Source organism: Tachyglossus aculeatus, chromosome 11 (genome assembly GCF_015852505.1).
Source record: "Tachyglossus aculeatus isolate mTacAcu1 chromosome 11, mTacAcu1.pri, whole genome shotgun sequence".
Classification (NCBI taxonomy): domain Eukaryota; kingdom Metazoa; phylum Chordata; class Mammalia; order Monotremata; family Tachyglossidae; genus Tachyglossus; species Tachyglossus aculeatus.
This window is the reverse complement of record NC_052076.1, coordinates 52266644-52281543: the sequence shown is the minus strand read 5'-3', so window position 1 is coordinate 52281543 and position 14900 is coordinate 52266644. Positions and strand designations below refer to the sequence as shown.

Genomic DNA, 14900 nt, shown 5'->3' with positions numbered 1-14900 from the left:
AATTCTCTCCTTGACCCCTTCTAATCTGGCTTCCGTCTCCTTCAATCCACAGAAACCACCCTCGCAAAGGTCACCAATGATCTCCTTCTCGCCCAATCTAACGACCTCTACTCCATCCTAATCCTCCTCGACCTCTCAGCTGCCTTCGACACTGTGGACCACCACCTTCTGGAAACGTATTCCAACCTTGGCTTCACTGACCCCGTCCTCTCCTGGTTCTCCTCGTATCTCTCTGGCTGTTCATTCTCGGTCTCCTTTGCGGGCTCCTCCTCTGCCTCCCATCCCCTAACTGCGGGGGACCCTCAAGGTTCAGTTCTGGGTCCGATTCTATTCTCCATCTACACCCACTCCCTTCTCCATCTACACCCATGCCCTTGGAAAACTGATTTGCTCCCAAGCCTTCAACTACCACCTTTAGGAGGATGGTACGCAAATCTCCATCTCCATCCCTGATCTCTCTCCCTCTCATTTCCTCTTGCCTTTCATCCATCTCTACTTGGATGTCCTCCCATCACCTCAAGCTTAAGATGTCCAAAATAGAACTCATCTTCCCACACAAATCCTAACCTCCCTGACTTTCCCATCACTCTAGACGGCACAACCGTCCTTTCCGTCTCGCAAGCCTGTAAACTTGGTGTTATCCTTGACTCCTCTCTCTCAATCAACCAAATATTCAATCCATCACCCAATCCTACCGGTCACACCTTCACAACATCCTATAATCCTCCCTTTCCTCTCCGAACTCCTACCACGTTAACAGGGTTATTCATCCTATCCTGCCTGGATTACTGCATCAACCTCCTCATTGACTTCCCAGCTTCCTGCCTCTCCCCACTCCAGTCCATACTTCACTCTGCTAAGTCATTTTTCTATACAAACATTCAGGACATGTCACCACACTCCTCAAAAACCTCCAGTGGTTGCCCATCCACCTCTGCGAATAAAAACTCCTCACAATTGGCTTTAAAGCACTCAATCACCTTGCCCCCTCCTACCTCGCCTTGCAACTCTTCTACTACAATTCAGCCCACACACTCCTCTCTTCTAGTGCTAACGTTCTCACTGTGCCTCAATCTTGCCTATCTTGCAGGCCATCCCTAGCCCATATCCTACCGCTGGTCTGCAATGCCTTCCTTTCTCAAATCTGACAATTACTCTCCCCTCATTCGAAGCCTGGCACATCTGACTAATGCCCCCTGCCTTTCCTCTTCTCCCACTCCCTTCTGCATTGCCCTGACTTGCTTCCTTTGTTCGTCCCCCCTCATTCATTCAATCGTATTTATTGAGAGCTTACTGTGTTCAGAGTACTGTACTAAGTGCTTGGGAAAGTACAATACAGCAATACAGTCACAACACCTGCCCACAACAAGCTAACAGTCTGAGGAGGGGGGCAGACAGCAATACAAATAAAATTACAGATAAGAACATAAAACTGCAGTGGGGCTGGGTGGTGGGGGAGAGCAAAGGGAGCAAGTCAGGGTGATGCAGAAGGGAGTGGGAGATGAGGAAAAGTGGGGCTTAGTCTGGGAAGGCCTCTTGGAAGAGATGTACCTTCAATGAGGCTTTGAAGCAGGGAAGAGTAATTGTCAGATTTGAGGAGGGAGGGCATTGCAGGCCAGAGGCAGGATGTGGGCTAGAGGTCGGCAGTCGAGCCAGGCGAGAGAGAGGCCCAGTGAGAAGGCTAGCCCGAGAGAAACAAAGTGTGTGGCCTTGGTTGTAAGACAGAAGCAACGTGATGAAGTGCTTAAAAGCCCACGGTGAGGAGTTTTTGTTTGATACGGAGGTGGATGGGCAACCACTGGAGTTTTCTGAGGAGCAGGATGACACATTCTGAGGGTTTTGTAGAAAAATGATGCATGCAGCAGACTGAAGTATGGACTGGAGCGGGGAGAGACCGCGGAGGCTGGGAGGTCAGCAAGGAGGCTAATGCAGTAATCCAGGCAGGACAGGATGAGTGATTAAATTAATGTGGTAGCAGTTTGGATGGAGAGGAAAGGGCAGGTTTTAGCGAAGTAGTAAAGGTGGGGCCAACAGGATATGGTGATGGACTGAATATGTGGGTTGAATGACAAGCACAAGTCAAGGATAATGCCAAGGTTAAGGGCTTGTGAGACAGGAAGGATGATGGTGCCATCTACAGTGATGGGAAAGTCAGGGTTTGGGTGAGAAAATAAGGAGCTCTCTTTTGCACAGGTTAAGTCTGAGGTGACGGGAGGACATCCAAGAGGAGATGTCTTGAAGGCAGGAGTAGATGCGAGACTGGAAAGTGGGAGAGAGACCACTTATGCACGTTTCTGTAATTTTATTTATTTGTATTCATGTCTATCTCCCCCGCGCTAGACTGTAAGCTCGTTGTGGGCAGGGAATGTGTCTGTTATAATTGTACTCTCCCAAGCGCTTAGTACAGTGCTCTGCGCACAGTAAGCACTCAAATATGACAACGAATGAAGGCACAAGAGCTCTGGTGGGCCGAGTCTTTGACACCTTATTCAACATAGGCGTAAAACCGAGATCTGCAATTTATGACTAGGACGTTAGAGCTGTCCCTCCTAGGAACCAAATGAGGCTCTCAGGCACAAGTCATTTAAAATCACCACTGCTGCACACAGCATTACTGTTGCAGCCTATCTAAAACTGGCAGCAGACAATGCAGGGGGGGAAGAGAAGGGACATGAGTGCCTAAGTGATCCTCTATTACTGAGAGCAGGGGAGGGAAAGCAGGGAGTGGCAGCCCACCTCAAATCCTCGCTGGGCTGGGCCCCCAGGGAGCTAGGGAGCCAGTCCCCTAATTTGGGGATGGGATCGAACCCTTGCCACTATGTGGCTCGGTGGAAAGAGCCCGGGCTTTGGAGTCAGAGGTCAGGGGTTCGAATTCCGCTCTGCCACGTCTGCTGTGTGACCTTGGGCAAGTCACTTCACTGAGCCTCAGTGACCTCATCTGTAAAATGGGGATTAAGACTGTGAGCCCCACGTGGGACAATCTGATCACCTTGTATCCTCCCCAGTGCTTAGAACAGTGCTTTGCACATAGTAAGCGCTTAACAAATGCTATTATTATTATTATTATTAAACAGTCCACGTTGCCCCTTCCAGACTGGGGCATCCTCACTCCGTGCCTCTCAGGGAAGGATTTTTCCCACCTTTTGTGGAGGGGAACCCCCATCCACGTTGGAGGATCCAACAGGCTCGGCAGCTCCTAATGGAAAGCTGCCACGGCAACTTAACAGCCCAACTAAAACCTGTAGCTGGCTGCGGGGGCAAGAAGAGACAGTGCTGGGCTACCAGCTGGGGAGGGTAGGCTCCGACGGGTTCGGAGACCTCACTGTAGCCCCTCTGGGGGAAGAGCAGGGGTTCCTGTCCTGTGCTGGTGGGTCCAGGGATAGTGCGGCTGCTGCCCCAGGCCTAGCCGCGTGGGCAATGCCCTCTTGCATCCTTGGAGTGAGTTCCCTACTGGGAGCTCACCTCCTCCAAGAGGCCTTCCCAGACTGAGCCCCCTTTTTCCTCTCCCCTGCACCCTACCTCCTTCCCCTCCCCACAGCACCTGTATATATGTCGGTACAGATTTATTACTCTATTTTACTTGTCCATCTTTACTATTCTGTTAACGATGTGCATTTAGCTTTAATTCTATTTGACACCTGTCCGCGTGCTTTGTTTTGTTGTCTGTCTCCCCCTTCTAGACTGTGAGCCCGTTGTTGGGTAGGGACCGCCTCTATATGTCGCCGGCTTGTAATTCCCAAGCGCTTAGTACAGTGCTCTGCGCACAGTAAGCGTTCAATAAATACGACTGCAAGAATGAATGAAAAGGGGAGGAGGAGGGAAGGGAGAGGAAGGAAAAGGAGGAGAGGCGTGTGTGAGGAAAGGGGCAGGAAACAAACCTCTGCCAGAACTGTCCCGTCACACCACCCCTCCCTGGCTCAGTGGAAAGAGCCTGGGCTTTGGAGTCGGATGTCATGGGTTCAAATCCCAGCTCTGCCAATTGTCAGCTGTGTGACTTTGGGCAAGTCACTTAACTTCTCTGGGCCTCAGTTCCCTCATCTGAAAAATGGGGATGAAGACTGTGAGCCCCCTGTGGGACAACCTGATCACCTTGTAACCTCCCCAGCACTTAGAACTGTGCCTTGCACACGGTAAGCGCTTAAATAAATGCCATTATTATTAGGAGAAGCAGCCTGGCTCAGTGGAAAGAGCCCGGGCTTTGGAGTCAGAGGTCATGGGTTCAAATCCCAGCTCTGCCAATTGTCAGCTGTTTGACTTTGGGCAAGTCACTTAACTTCTCTGGGCCTGTTACCTCATCTGTAAAATGGGAGATTAAGACTGTGAGCCCCCCGTGGGATAACTTCATCACCTTGTAACCTCCCCAGCGCTTAGAACAGTGCTTTGCACATAATAAGCACTTAATAAATGCCATTACTATTATCAGCGCCTAGAACGGCGCTTTGCATATAGTAAGTGCTTAATAAATGCCATTATTATTATTATTATCCTACCCTCCATCTTCTTCTGCTTCCTCTCTGCCAGCGACAGCTACTACTATGAAGCAGTTGTGTGGCTCAATATCACACTGGCCTGTGCCCAACATGATGTAATGACTGCCATTTGGGGGTCCCAAACAACTGAGCGGGCCTGGGAGGGGTAATCTGGCCAAGCCACTGGTGAGTAGGCTTTGCTCACGAGCAGGGCTGGGGACAAGATATTTGAAACAATAAAGTACGCCACCTTAATGGGTATTTAACTAGAATGAGTGGATCTTCGCCTTCCAGTTGCTCAAAGTTTTCGGTTTGGCTCTTTTGCCCCAAAAAGTTGCCAACTCCTGGTTTAAGCAATCCCCAGCATATGCTTAACAGAATGTAACTGGGGAATCACTCGTCGCCGAATGATATTTCCCAAATGAGACTGAGCCTGTAGAGATCATCATCAAAAGATCACCTATGCAGATAAGACGCCGGATGCCAAAAAGCTCACAATTCTAGTGCAGAACACAGCTCTTATCTTTTAACATCACACAGAATTACGCCGTGAATTGATACTTATCTGTTTTCTTCATTAGGAGCAATAAAAAACAAAACAAAAAAGGATTGGCTTCAGAAATTCTCGGTTTCAGTTACCGTTTAATTGAGACATCCAGATCCTTCAGGCAGTCCACAATGGTGCTTCGATGCCTCTGTACTGCATTATGATCTGTCTGAACCGTCTTCAATAAAGATGTCAGAGCTACATATCTAAAAATAATGAGACAATATTACACACAAGGTAACTGGCTTCAAGTATAAAATTTGGTACTAGTTTCCTTCTGATGGCAACACAGTGTATGTTGCCGACCTGTACTTCCCAAGAGCTTAGTACAGTGCTCTGCACACAGCAAGCGCTCAATAAATTCGACTGAATGAATAAGTCTGGGATGGCTGGGACCGACTTCTCCCCAGAATTACACAGAGGGCTTCTTCGGAAGCCTGAGGACCAGGAGGTACATACCTTATATCTCATATTTTACTCATATTATATCTCATATTTTACTTGTACATATCTATCCTATTTATTTTATTAGTATGTTTGGTTTTGTTCTCTGTCTCCCCCTTTTAGACTGTGAGCCCACTGTTGGGTAGGGACTGTCTCTATATGTTGCCAATTTGTACTTCCCAAGCGCTTAGTACAGTGCTCTGCACATAGTAAGCGCTCAATAAATACGATTGATGATGATGATGAGGAGGAGGATGTCACAAACTGTTATTCCCCCAATCTCGAAACGAGGTTTCTATACTGCTTCCTAACAAGGAGCCCCAGACATGTTCAAGATGGGCTCTGGAATTTTGCTGCCACCTTTGACTTCACCAGAGGCACGTCCGCCTACCCATGTACCTGGAAATCGGAGGTGGCACTGATGAAACCTCTACATTTTGGGAAGTATTAAGGCAACGGTAACTAGGAAAGCTCTAATCAAGGATAGCTTCTTCAAAACCATGAATTCCTATTTGTTGTCAGGGGTGAAGTTGGAAAACATTTCTGACCAGAACGCCCAAGACATCACACCTGGCCAACACTCCACACACTCACCCAGCTGCTACCTGTTCAGCAGGGGACGGAAATCCTAAGAAAAGGGATATTTATCCCTCTTCTCTTTCCCCACCAGCACAGTTTGACTTATGCAACAGGCACGGGGGTTTTAAACTGGACACTTTACATGACCCTGGGTCTGTCAGATGGTGGAATGCACCAGAATTTGTGAGTCCTGAACAACACCGGACAACTAGAAAATATCATTGAATCTTCTTCCCACCCCCATAAAACCGTGTTAAGGACTCCGGGTCCCAACCTCTCCAGGACTCTGCTACCCACTGTGACCCAATGAAGTCTGAATTATTTAAGCTTTTTAGGTGTCTATTCCAACCCTGACTCAGAACCTACCACTGGCCCTGGTCCAGCACTACTTGCAACCCCGCACCAACCCAAACATGCGCAAGACTCGAAGCGACCGTGACTTGATATTACAATATTATTTCATTTCCTTGGAGTTTCCGCCTTCGAAGGAGTTGGGTTTCTCTTTGAACCTCAGAATGTGGAGATTTGGACCTACTGTCAAGAAGGATAAGCCTCTTTTAAAGTGGTGGTTTAGGGTAATACTACAGCCCCCGGGTACATTTTTTCCATTTTTATTACTGGAGAGTTTTCATCTGCATAAAAGGAAAGGGCTTGCAAAAGTTTCAGGGTTGGAATACTGACTTACATGACACATGCCCACTTCATTGGTGACAAAATCATGATTATAAAGGTGGTTTAAAAAAATTACAAATTCTGAGCTACATATACAAATACTGCCAATGGGATTAGAAATGGCACCATCTCTTTAGAATCAACAATGAAAGGCTAGTTCCTCAAAGAAGCGCTAACATCTAAAATATACATGACTTACCTAATATTTTTGTCATTATTTAATAAGAAACGGCCCAGGATGTTAATGGCTAAGACCTGCAGAGACAGGATAAAGTATGAGCTAGCGAACAAGGAAAATGAAATGTTTCATTATCTCTTGACTACTAATGGCCATGGATCTGACAATTACTGAAAGCGTTCTTAGTTTTTTTTTTTCCCGGAAATTCACGGTAGAAGCAGAAATTACTCTATTCTATTTTTAAAATCAAATGAGAATGGAAAATATGATTGTTGGGGAAATCCTCTGTAAAAACTATGGCACATCTCAGAGGGATATAACAGCTGTAAATGGGCTTCCTTCACTCTACTGTGGCAATGGCATCATATTTCAAAACTTCAGGGTGGGGGGATTAAATACCTCTTCATTTTCTAATTATTCAGAACCTTAGTGCTCAGACAGCCAGTATTCTAATAGTCAATAATCCTTCTCAGGGCCTTTTACTGACTCCCCCTCTGCCTCCCACTCCCTAACTGTGGCAATCTCAAATGCCTCAGTTCTGGGTCCCTTTCATTTATCCACCCACTCCCTTGGAGACCTTATTCTCTCCCACGGCTTCGACTATCATCTCTACACGGACGACTCCCAAATCTACTTCTCCTTCTCTCCAGTCTTGCATGTTGTCCTGCCTTCAGGACATCTCTACTTGGAAGTACTGCACCCCCATCTCAAACTTAGCAAATCTAAAACCTAACTCCTTATTTTCCCACCTAAACCTTGTCCTTCCACAGACTTTCCCATTACTGAAGACACCACCACCATTCTCCCTGTCTCAAGCCCCTACATAACCTTGACATCATCCTCGACTCGTCACTCTCTTTCAACCCAGACACATTCAGGCTGTCACCAAATCCTGTCGGATCCCTTCCTCTCCACCCAAACTGCTACCGTACAGATCCAAGCGCTTATCATAGCCCGCCTGGATTACTACATCAGCCTTCTGGCTGACCTAACTCCTGTCTCTCCCCTCTCCAGGTCAAGCTCCATTCTGCTGCACGGATCATTTTTCTAAAAAAAAAAACAAACAAAAAACCCACCACCCAGCCCATGTCTCCCTTCTTCTCAAAAAACACCCAATGGTTATCCAACTACTTCCACACACAGAAACTCTGTACCACTGACTTTAAAGCACTCAAATGGCTTTCCCCTTTTTACTTTACCTTGCTGATTTCCTACTATAAGCCAACCCCCACTCTTCATTCTTCCAACACCAACCTTCTCACTGTCCCTCAAGCTCATCTAACCACTGACTCCTTGCCCACATCCCCCCTTTGGCTTGGAACTCCATTCCCCTCTGCATCCAACAGACTACGACTCTCCTTATCTTCAAAACCCTATTTAGCAACAACAACAAAAAACAAAACCAAAAACCCCCAAAACTCCTCCAAGGGCCCTTCCCTGGCTAAGTCCTCTGGCAGAACTCTCCTTTCAGCATTGCTTATGCACCTGAGTTTCTTCTCCTTAAGCACGTTGATATCCTCCCTTCCCTCCGCCCCACAGCACTTATATGCATATCCATCAGTAGTTTATTTTAATGCCTGCCTCCCACTGTGTAAACTCTGTTGTACTGAGCTCTCCCAAGTGTTTAGTTCAGTGTTCTACAAACAGAAAGGGTTCAATAAATACTACTGGCTGAATAACCCAGCAAATCTTTGGTCTTTCAGGACACCCAACGAATAATAAATCATTCATTCTTAAAAACTTTGCTGAAAAAGTTAAAAAAAAACAACAAAAACATACTCGTAATCCGCTTTCTGACTTGATATCCATAATAGTCAAGACAGTTTCATAGAGAATAGCATTTCCTACATTTTTACTTGTTTCTGTATTAGTGGCAACCTGGAAACACACAAGAAGTATATAAGTAACAGAATGAAACTCTGAATAACAAAGAGAATCAAAAGACAAAACACGAGTAACCACCCCATAAATTATCAGAGAGGCAGCATGGCTTAGTGGAAAGAGTCTGGGCTTGGGAGTCAAAGGTCTTGCGTTCTAATCCCAGCTCTGCTACTTGTCAGCTGTGTGACTTTGGGCAAGTCACTTAACTTCTCTGTGCCTCACTTACCTCATCTGTAAAATGGGGATGATGACTGAGCCCCATGTGGGACAACCTGATTACTTTGTATCCCCCCTAGCGCTTAGAATAATGTTTGGCACATAGTAAGCGCTTAACAAATACTATTATTATTATTACTTAATGTCACCGAATCTCTCAAGTACCCCATCTCCTTACCTGTGCCAATATATCATTCATTGCTTCACTGGAGTCGTCATCGTTTCGTCCTAGAATTCTTAATAACCGTAGAATTCGCACCTGACATAGCAAAACAGAAACAGGTTAATCTTCTTCTGGTTCAAAGTACCTCCTGAGCATCCTCATTTTGGTGCAAAATTTTTCACTTAAGAGGCTGAAAGTCACAGTCACGAGAAAGCAGGAGTAAAAATATTAGATTAGCTCGGCACCGGTGTAATTCTCCCGGCCTGCCCCATAAAATTATATCTTTGTTTACTTCTTCACTCTCAAGCCAGGATGGCAAAATGTATCCTCACTTGTTACAGAATAAACATAAATTCCCATTTCAATGACAGGTTGGCTGATGGCTTGAACTCTTGAAGACAGGAAAAAAAATCTAACAGAATGCACATAAATTTCCATTTCAATGACAGGTTGGCTGATGGCTTGAACTCTTGAAGACAGGAAAAAAAATTTAACAGAATGCAACATGCTAAGTCATGGTTGCCACTTGCATGGATTTTATCCGGCACAAAGTGGCTTATCTGTTAATCTAATTTCAAGGAATAGCTGAATATTTTAGAGCAGGTTGCCTTACAAAGTGGATGCAAGATGCTAAACAGCGAACACTGTCAAAAGACAGAAGATGAAGGGAAGTTGTCGGAGGGGAGGGGGAGGAGGGGGCGACGGTGGATGGCTGCAAGACAGAGACAGTTTAGGGGATTTTGAGTTAGGGGGGAAAAGGCCCAAGAACCAGTGAGAAATTTGAGTGGAATTCAGAGTCTCCCTACAGCCGAGCTCCTCCCCATCCTCCAAAAGATCTCCTAAGCCAGCTTTCCCTGGCACTTCTTCCTGCTCTTTGGAGGGGGACACAGAAAGATGGATAACAATTGATTAGAAACTCCAAAAGCATGCGTTAATATTGGCAATGACTACATAGGGTCATTAGGAGAGGGAGATAGAGGAGAGAAAAAAAAGAAAAAGCAAGATACAACACCACAGAGCGAATAAGCAGTTGTGAACTGCAAAGGAGAGCAACAGGTAACCAGGGCAGAAGGGTGGCAATGAGCAGAAGCAATCTGTGCCGCCCTAAAATTCACCAAGCCCCTAATTCCAGACCAGTTTTCAGATTTTGCAAAGGCAAAAAGGTGGTTAGAGCCTCCTGTGTGAATAAGCTAGGCAACAGCTCTCTAACAGCCTCTTTTCATTCTCACCTGCAAGAAGGGGTCACTGATCCCAGACACGTCATGCTCTGGTGAATATCCAGACATGATGAGATTCTTTAGAATACGAACTAACTGTGGTACAAGCTGTAATAAAGAAAGGTGCGTTATTAGGAAATGTAATCAACAGTGTTATTCTGCATCATCAAAGCGGATCTCTGAGCATTTGTAAGAGCTAAGAAAGTGAATTTGAGACAAACTCTTCTACCAATAAATTTCCTATACAAGAATACCAATTGAGGAAGAGCCAGCTTCAAAGAACTCTTGAAAAAGCTGGCTTTTTGTCACTGAGGAGATATGTTTAACTTGACTATAGTTCCACTGAATTTTGTCTTCTTCCAATTCTCTGTCCTTTGGTGGCAATGATGCTAGCACATACTATAAACAGGAATTATAAAGGTGAGTCAGTGCTGGGCCTCAAATAGAGCACGGTCAATCTGTCATATCTAAGGGTAGCATAGAGTTTTTGGATTACTGTTCCAGGCAAACATTTTTCATGAAAATTGAGGTACCGTGTACAGAATTTCACCATGCCTAGGAAGTTGATAGTTCAGTGTGTGTTTTTTTTTTTTAACTGCTCTAAAAAGTCTCACAACAGTCTCTCCAATGTCAGGAGACTCGATTTAGAAGATAAAGTTTTCATTTTCCATGCCAAAAAGTCTCCATGAATGTGTTCCCAATGAGAAAAAAAAGCAGTAAAGACTTCCACTCATTCATCTTCAGGAGGACTTCGGATCCTAGCCCTGGCACATCAATTCGCAAATCCCGGTGTCAAAATCTCTGATGGACTCTTAGGGCGGGTTTAGGGGGTCATATAATTTCATTTATTTTTATTCTGATAATTTTACATGTGCGTGTTATGGAGGCCGAATCTACCCAGGAAAACAAAATTAATCCAAGCCTCCTTGGGGTGAAAGTAGGGAGAAAAGAAGTTACCAATGTGCCGGTAGGGAGGCATTTTTCACGATGGTTATTCATACAGTCACTTAAAGCCCATCACACGGACTATAGGCTAGAAAACAGTTTCTTGAAGGCATCCATAAGACTAAATCCTCTAGGTAGGATTGAATGTTCCCTGTGTCCTTAGTGCAGTGCTCTGCACACAGTAGTGCTCAATAAATACTGTGATGATGAGCACCTTGAGGCATGAGTGAAGAGGCCAGAGCAATAAATCGTATTTATTGAACGCTTACTGTATGCAGAGCACTGCACTAATTGCTTGGGAGAGAGCAACGTAAAAGAGTTGGTAAACAGGTTCCCTGTCTGCAGTGAGCTTACAGTCTAGAGGCAGAGACAGACATTAATACAAATATAAATAATTTACAGATAAGCACATAAGTGCTCTGGGGCCCAGGGTGGAGTGAATTCCAAATGCCCAGCACCACGACTGCTCTAAATAGTGTTTTCCAGCCAATGACGACAGTGCGCCAAAATTATCAAGGTCAACTAAGGCCCCTGGCTAAAAAGCAACCTAGATTTTTCAGTTGAAGAGGCAAGAGTGGTGACTTTGCTAATTGCCAGGCTACAACGGTGCCAGAGTGAGGGGCAATGAGTCATCCGACCTAGGAGCCAGGGCAAAAGAGTAAGAGGATTGATGTGCAGTGGGGAACACCAGTCCAAAAATTCAGTAAAAATATTAAGCGTGATAATCATGTTTTTTGTTAAGCACTTACTATGTGTCAAGCACTGTGCTAAGTGCTGGGATAGATAAAAGTTAATCAAGAAATCCCAGTCAACTGATTTTTAGCACAATGAACTGCACAAATAAAAAATGTCTGAGTGTGTAAATTAGCAATGTGAAAAACCTATCCTCCGAACCTGAGACTGTAATCAAATATGACTTGTCCAACGCTAGAAAATATGCATATGGCTGAGATTCTTAGTCATTCATTCAACCGTATTCACTGAGCGCTTACTGTGTGCACAGCACTGTACTAAGCGCTTGGGAAGTACAAGTTGGCAGCATAGAGACGGTCCTGCTCCCGAATGATTCCCTAAATCTCACCCTCCCAGCCAGTGCCTCTTGGCTGCAAATATGAACATTTTCAAAACGTATCTGCTATTGAAATGATTCAAAGTTGAAAATCAAGTGCAAATTTGGATTTCTTTGGTGTTCTCCATCAGCAAGTCCACAGTGAACATTCACCCCTTGGGGTAGTGAAAATGAAGGCTGGTTTATTCGATTCTACTTTTAGGGTGGGAAGCTACTGGAGTAGGTGGCCGGCAGGTCCTTTGGCTCTCACTAAAATAGATTGAAAACTTGGAGAACCACTGCTTTAGGCTGCATGGACAACAGGGTCAAACAAGTACCATACAAACAATAGTGATTTAAAATTTTTTTTTTTTAAGTTTAGGGATCCAAATTGAATATCTACCCCGGCTGGCAGATATTCAAATTGAACATAATTGCACTTTCTCCTGCCCTGCCCCCCGCCCACTCTATTTCAACAGCCATATCCAATCCATGCTCTATTCAGCAGCCAGGGGTATTAGAGAAAGCAATTAGAGTGCTTCCAGAACTATTTCAATTTCACATCTAGTTCTCATCTAGTTCGCACTGCTCACAGAACAGTGCTTGGCACATAGTAAGTGCTTAACAAATATTATTATATTTGTTATATAATTATTATAATTGTACATAATTATTATTATTACTCCAGCAATTACTCTTGTCTAGTAACTCAAAGATTCAAAGACCTTTAAAGCCACTGTTGTATTCCAGAAAAGGGTGGAATCTAAATGATTTCTAAAGAGGGGGTTAACACTGTCAAATAGACTCATTGAACAGCAAATTTGGATAAATTAAAATAAAAAACCATGAGTTTTAAGCCTTAAGAAAAAAATTGTCCATTTTGTGGATGGATTTGTAATGGAAGTGTGGCATAACATACAAAGAAAGATGTCATTAAATATCATAAATAAACAAGAGTTCAGAATAAACAGCAATTCCTTCCAATGGCCTTACTTTCTTGCACTTACAGAAAATATAGCTCAGTAACAATAATAATGGTAAGCACTTAATAAATGTCATAATTGCTGGCCCAGGAGGACCTGGGTTCTAATCCTAGCTCCCATCTGCTGTGGGCAAGTCACTTCACTTCCCTGGGCCTCAGTTCCCTCATCTGTCAAATGGGGATTAAGGCTGTGAGCCTCATGGGGGGCAAGGTCTGTGTCCAACTTGATTACCCTGTATCTACCCCAGGGCTTAGTACAGTGTCTGGCACATAGTAAGCACTTAAATACCACAACTATTATTATTACTATTATTACTTGCTGAAGGCTGGGGCAGATACAAGGTTAGCAGATGGGATATAGTCCCTTCTCACATGAACCATCCCATCTATCCTCCCGCCATTGTACAGGTGAGAAAATTGAGGCCCAGAAAGGTTATGTGACTTGCTCAAAGTCACAGAGCAGACCAGTAGCACGGCTGGGACTAGAACCTAGGTTTACTGATTCCCAGCTCCACGTTATTTCCATCAGACTCTTCTGCCTCAATTCTTGAAGACATTTTTCATCAGCTTCTAACCACTGCTGAAAGACCACCTACCCAGGGATTACCCTGAGACCTAAAAACACGGGGGGACTGAGTGTCCACACTCCTGGAATCCAGTTTCTAGTTTAACCTCTTTTCCACACAAAATTAAAAGTGACACATCATCAAGGTAGAGGCTGCAGCCATGAAAATCAGCTGATGCCTACCTTCTCATAACCACCCTAAGTGTTCAACCCGGACCCACTGGAAATGATCAGTTACAAATTTGATTTAATTAATTAATTAGTGATTCATTCATTCAGGAAATATGACTGAGTGGATGAATTAGTCCAAAATTATCTCTGAGGATTTTTCAAGAAGAAACTGCTCCTTCCCTTCAAAAACTCCCACTCCCCAGAACTGCTCCGCCTACTCCAAAAAGAAGTAGAGCATATTGTGCCAAAGCTCCATAGTTGGGGATTACCATCACCAGAGCTTCTAAGAGACAGTTTAACAGTCCTCGAAGGACTGGCTGAGGGAGAGTCAGGGTCTGGGTAAGTTTTGATGGATGCCAACCTACTTTTGTGGTACTTTGACAGCTCAGAATAGGCTGCAACTGAAATCCAAGGCTGTCTTGGAAGCCGGAAGTTCAAATGACAAGACAAAAACTGGACCACAATGACTGTTAGCCAAAAAAACAAAAAAACACCCACCCACCCACCCCACACACGGGTCAGACAAATAACTAAAATGGTATTAAGGGCATCTGCGGCATTAGTGGATTAAAGTTTACAATGGCTACATTGGTGGATGGATAGCTTCTAAGGCCCCAAGGGGAGCATGCAATGTCTGGAAGAGGGTTGACACTTACCTTTTCATTCTAACATACAGCAGGATTCCAAACAGACAGAGGAACAAAACATACAAGGCAAGCATTAGGGACAGGTGTGTTTAACTACGCTATTCCACAATAATTTAATTGAGACACGAACAGCTATCAGAAAGAAAAAGATGCTGCTCAACCGAGATAACCTAAAA

The 14900-nt window shown here is 44.6% G+C and overlaps 1 protein-coding gene across 5 annotated transcripts in view; it reads right to left on the bottom strand.

The window, feature by feature from the left end:
• AP1G1 (adaptor related protein complex 1 subunit gamma 1) overlaps nt 1-14900 on the bottom strand; it is an 88827-nt gene that overhangs the window by 20826 nt on the left and 53101 nt on the right. For 4 of the 5 annotated variants that reach the window (XM_038754871.1, XM_038754874.1, XM_038754873.1 and 1 more), the window contains 6 exons: nt 14734-14742; nt 10379-10474; nt 9165-9245; nt 8669-8767; nt 6911-6966; nt 5109-5222 (listed from right to left, as the gene is read on the bottom strand). In XM_038754871.1, the coding sequence (XP_038610799.1) occupies nt 5109-5222; nt 6911-6966; nt 8669-8767; nt 9165-9245; nt 10379-10474; nt 14734-14742 (455 nt within the window). The remainder of the gene's footprint in view (nt 1-5108; nt 5223-6910; nt 6967-8668; nt 8768-9164; nt 9246-10378; nt 10475-14733; nt 14743-14900) is intronic. The other variant, XM_038754872.1, reaches the window with a different exon arrangement.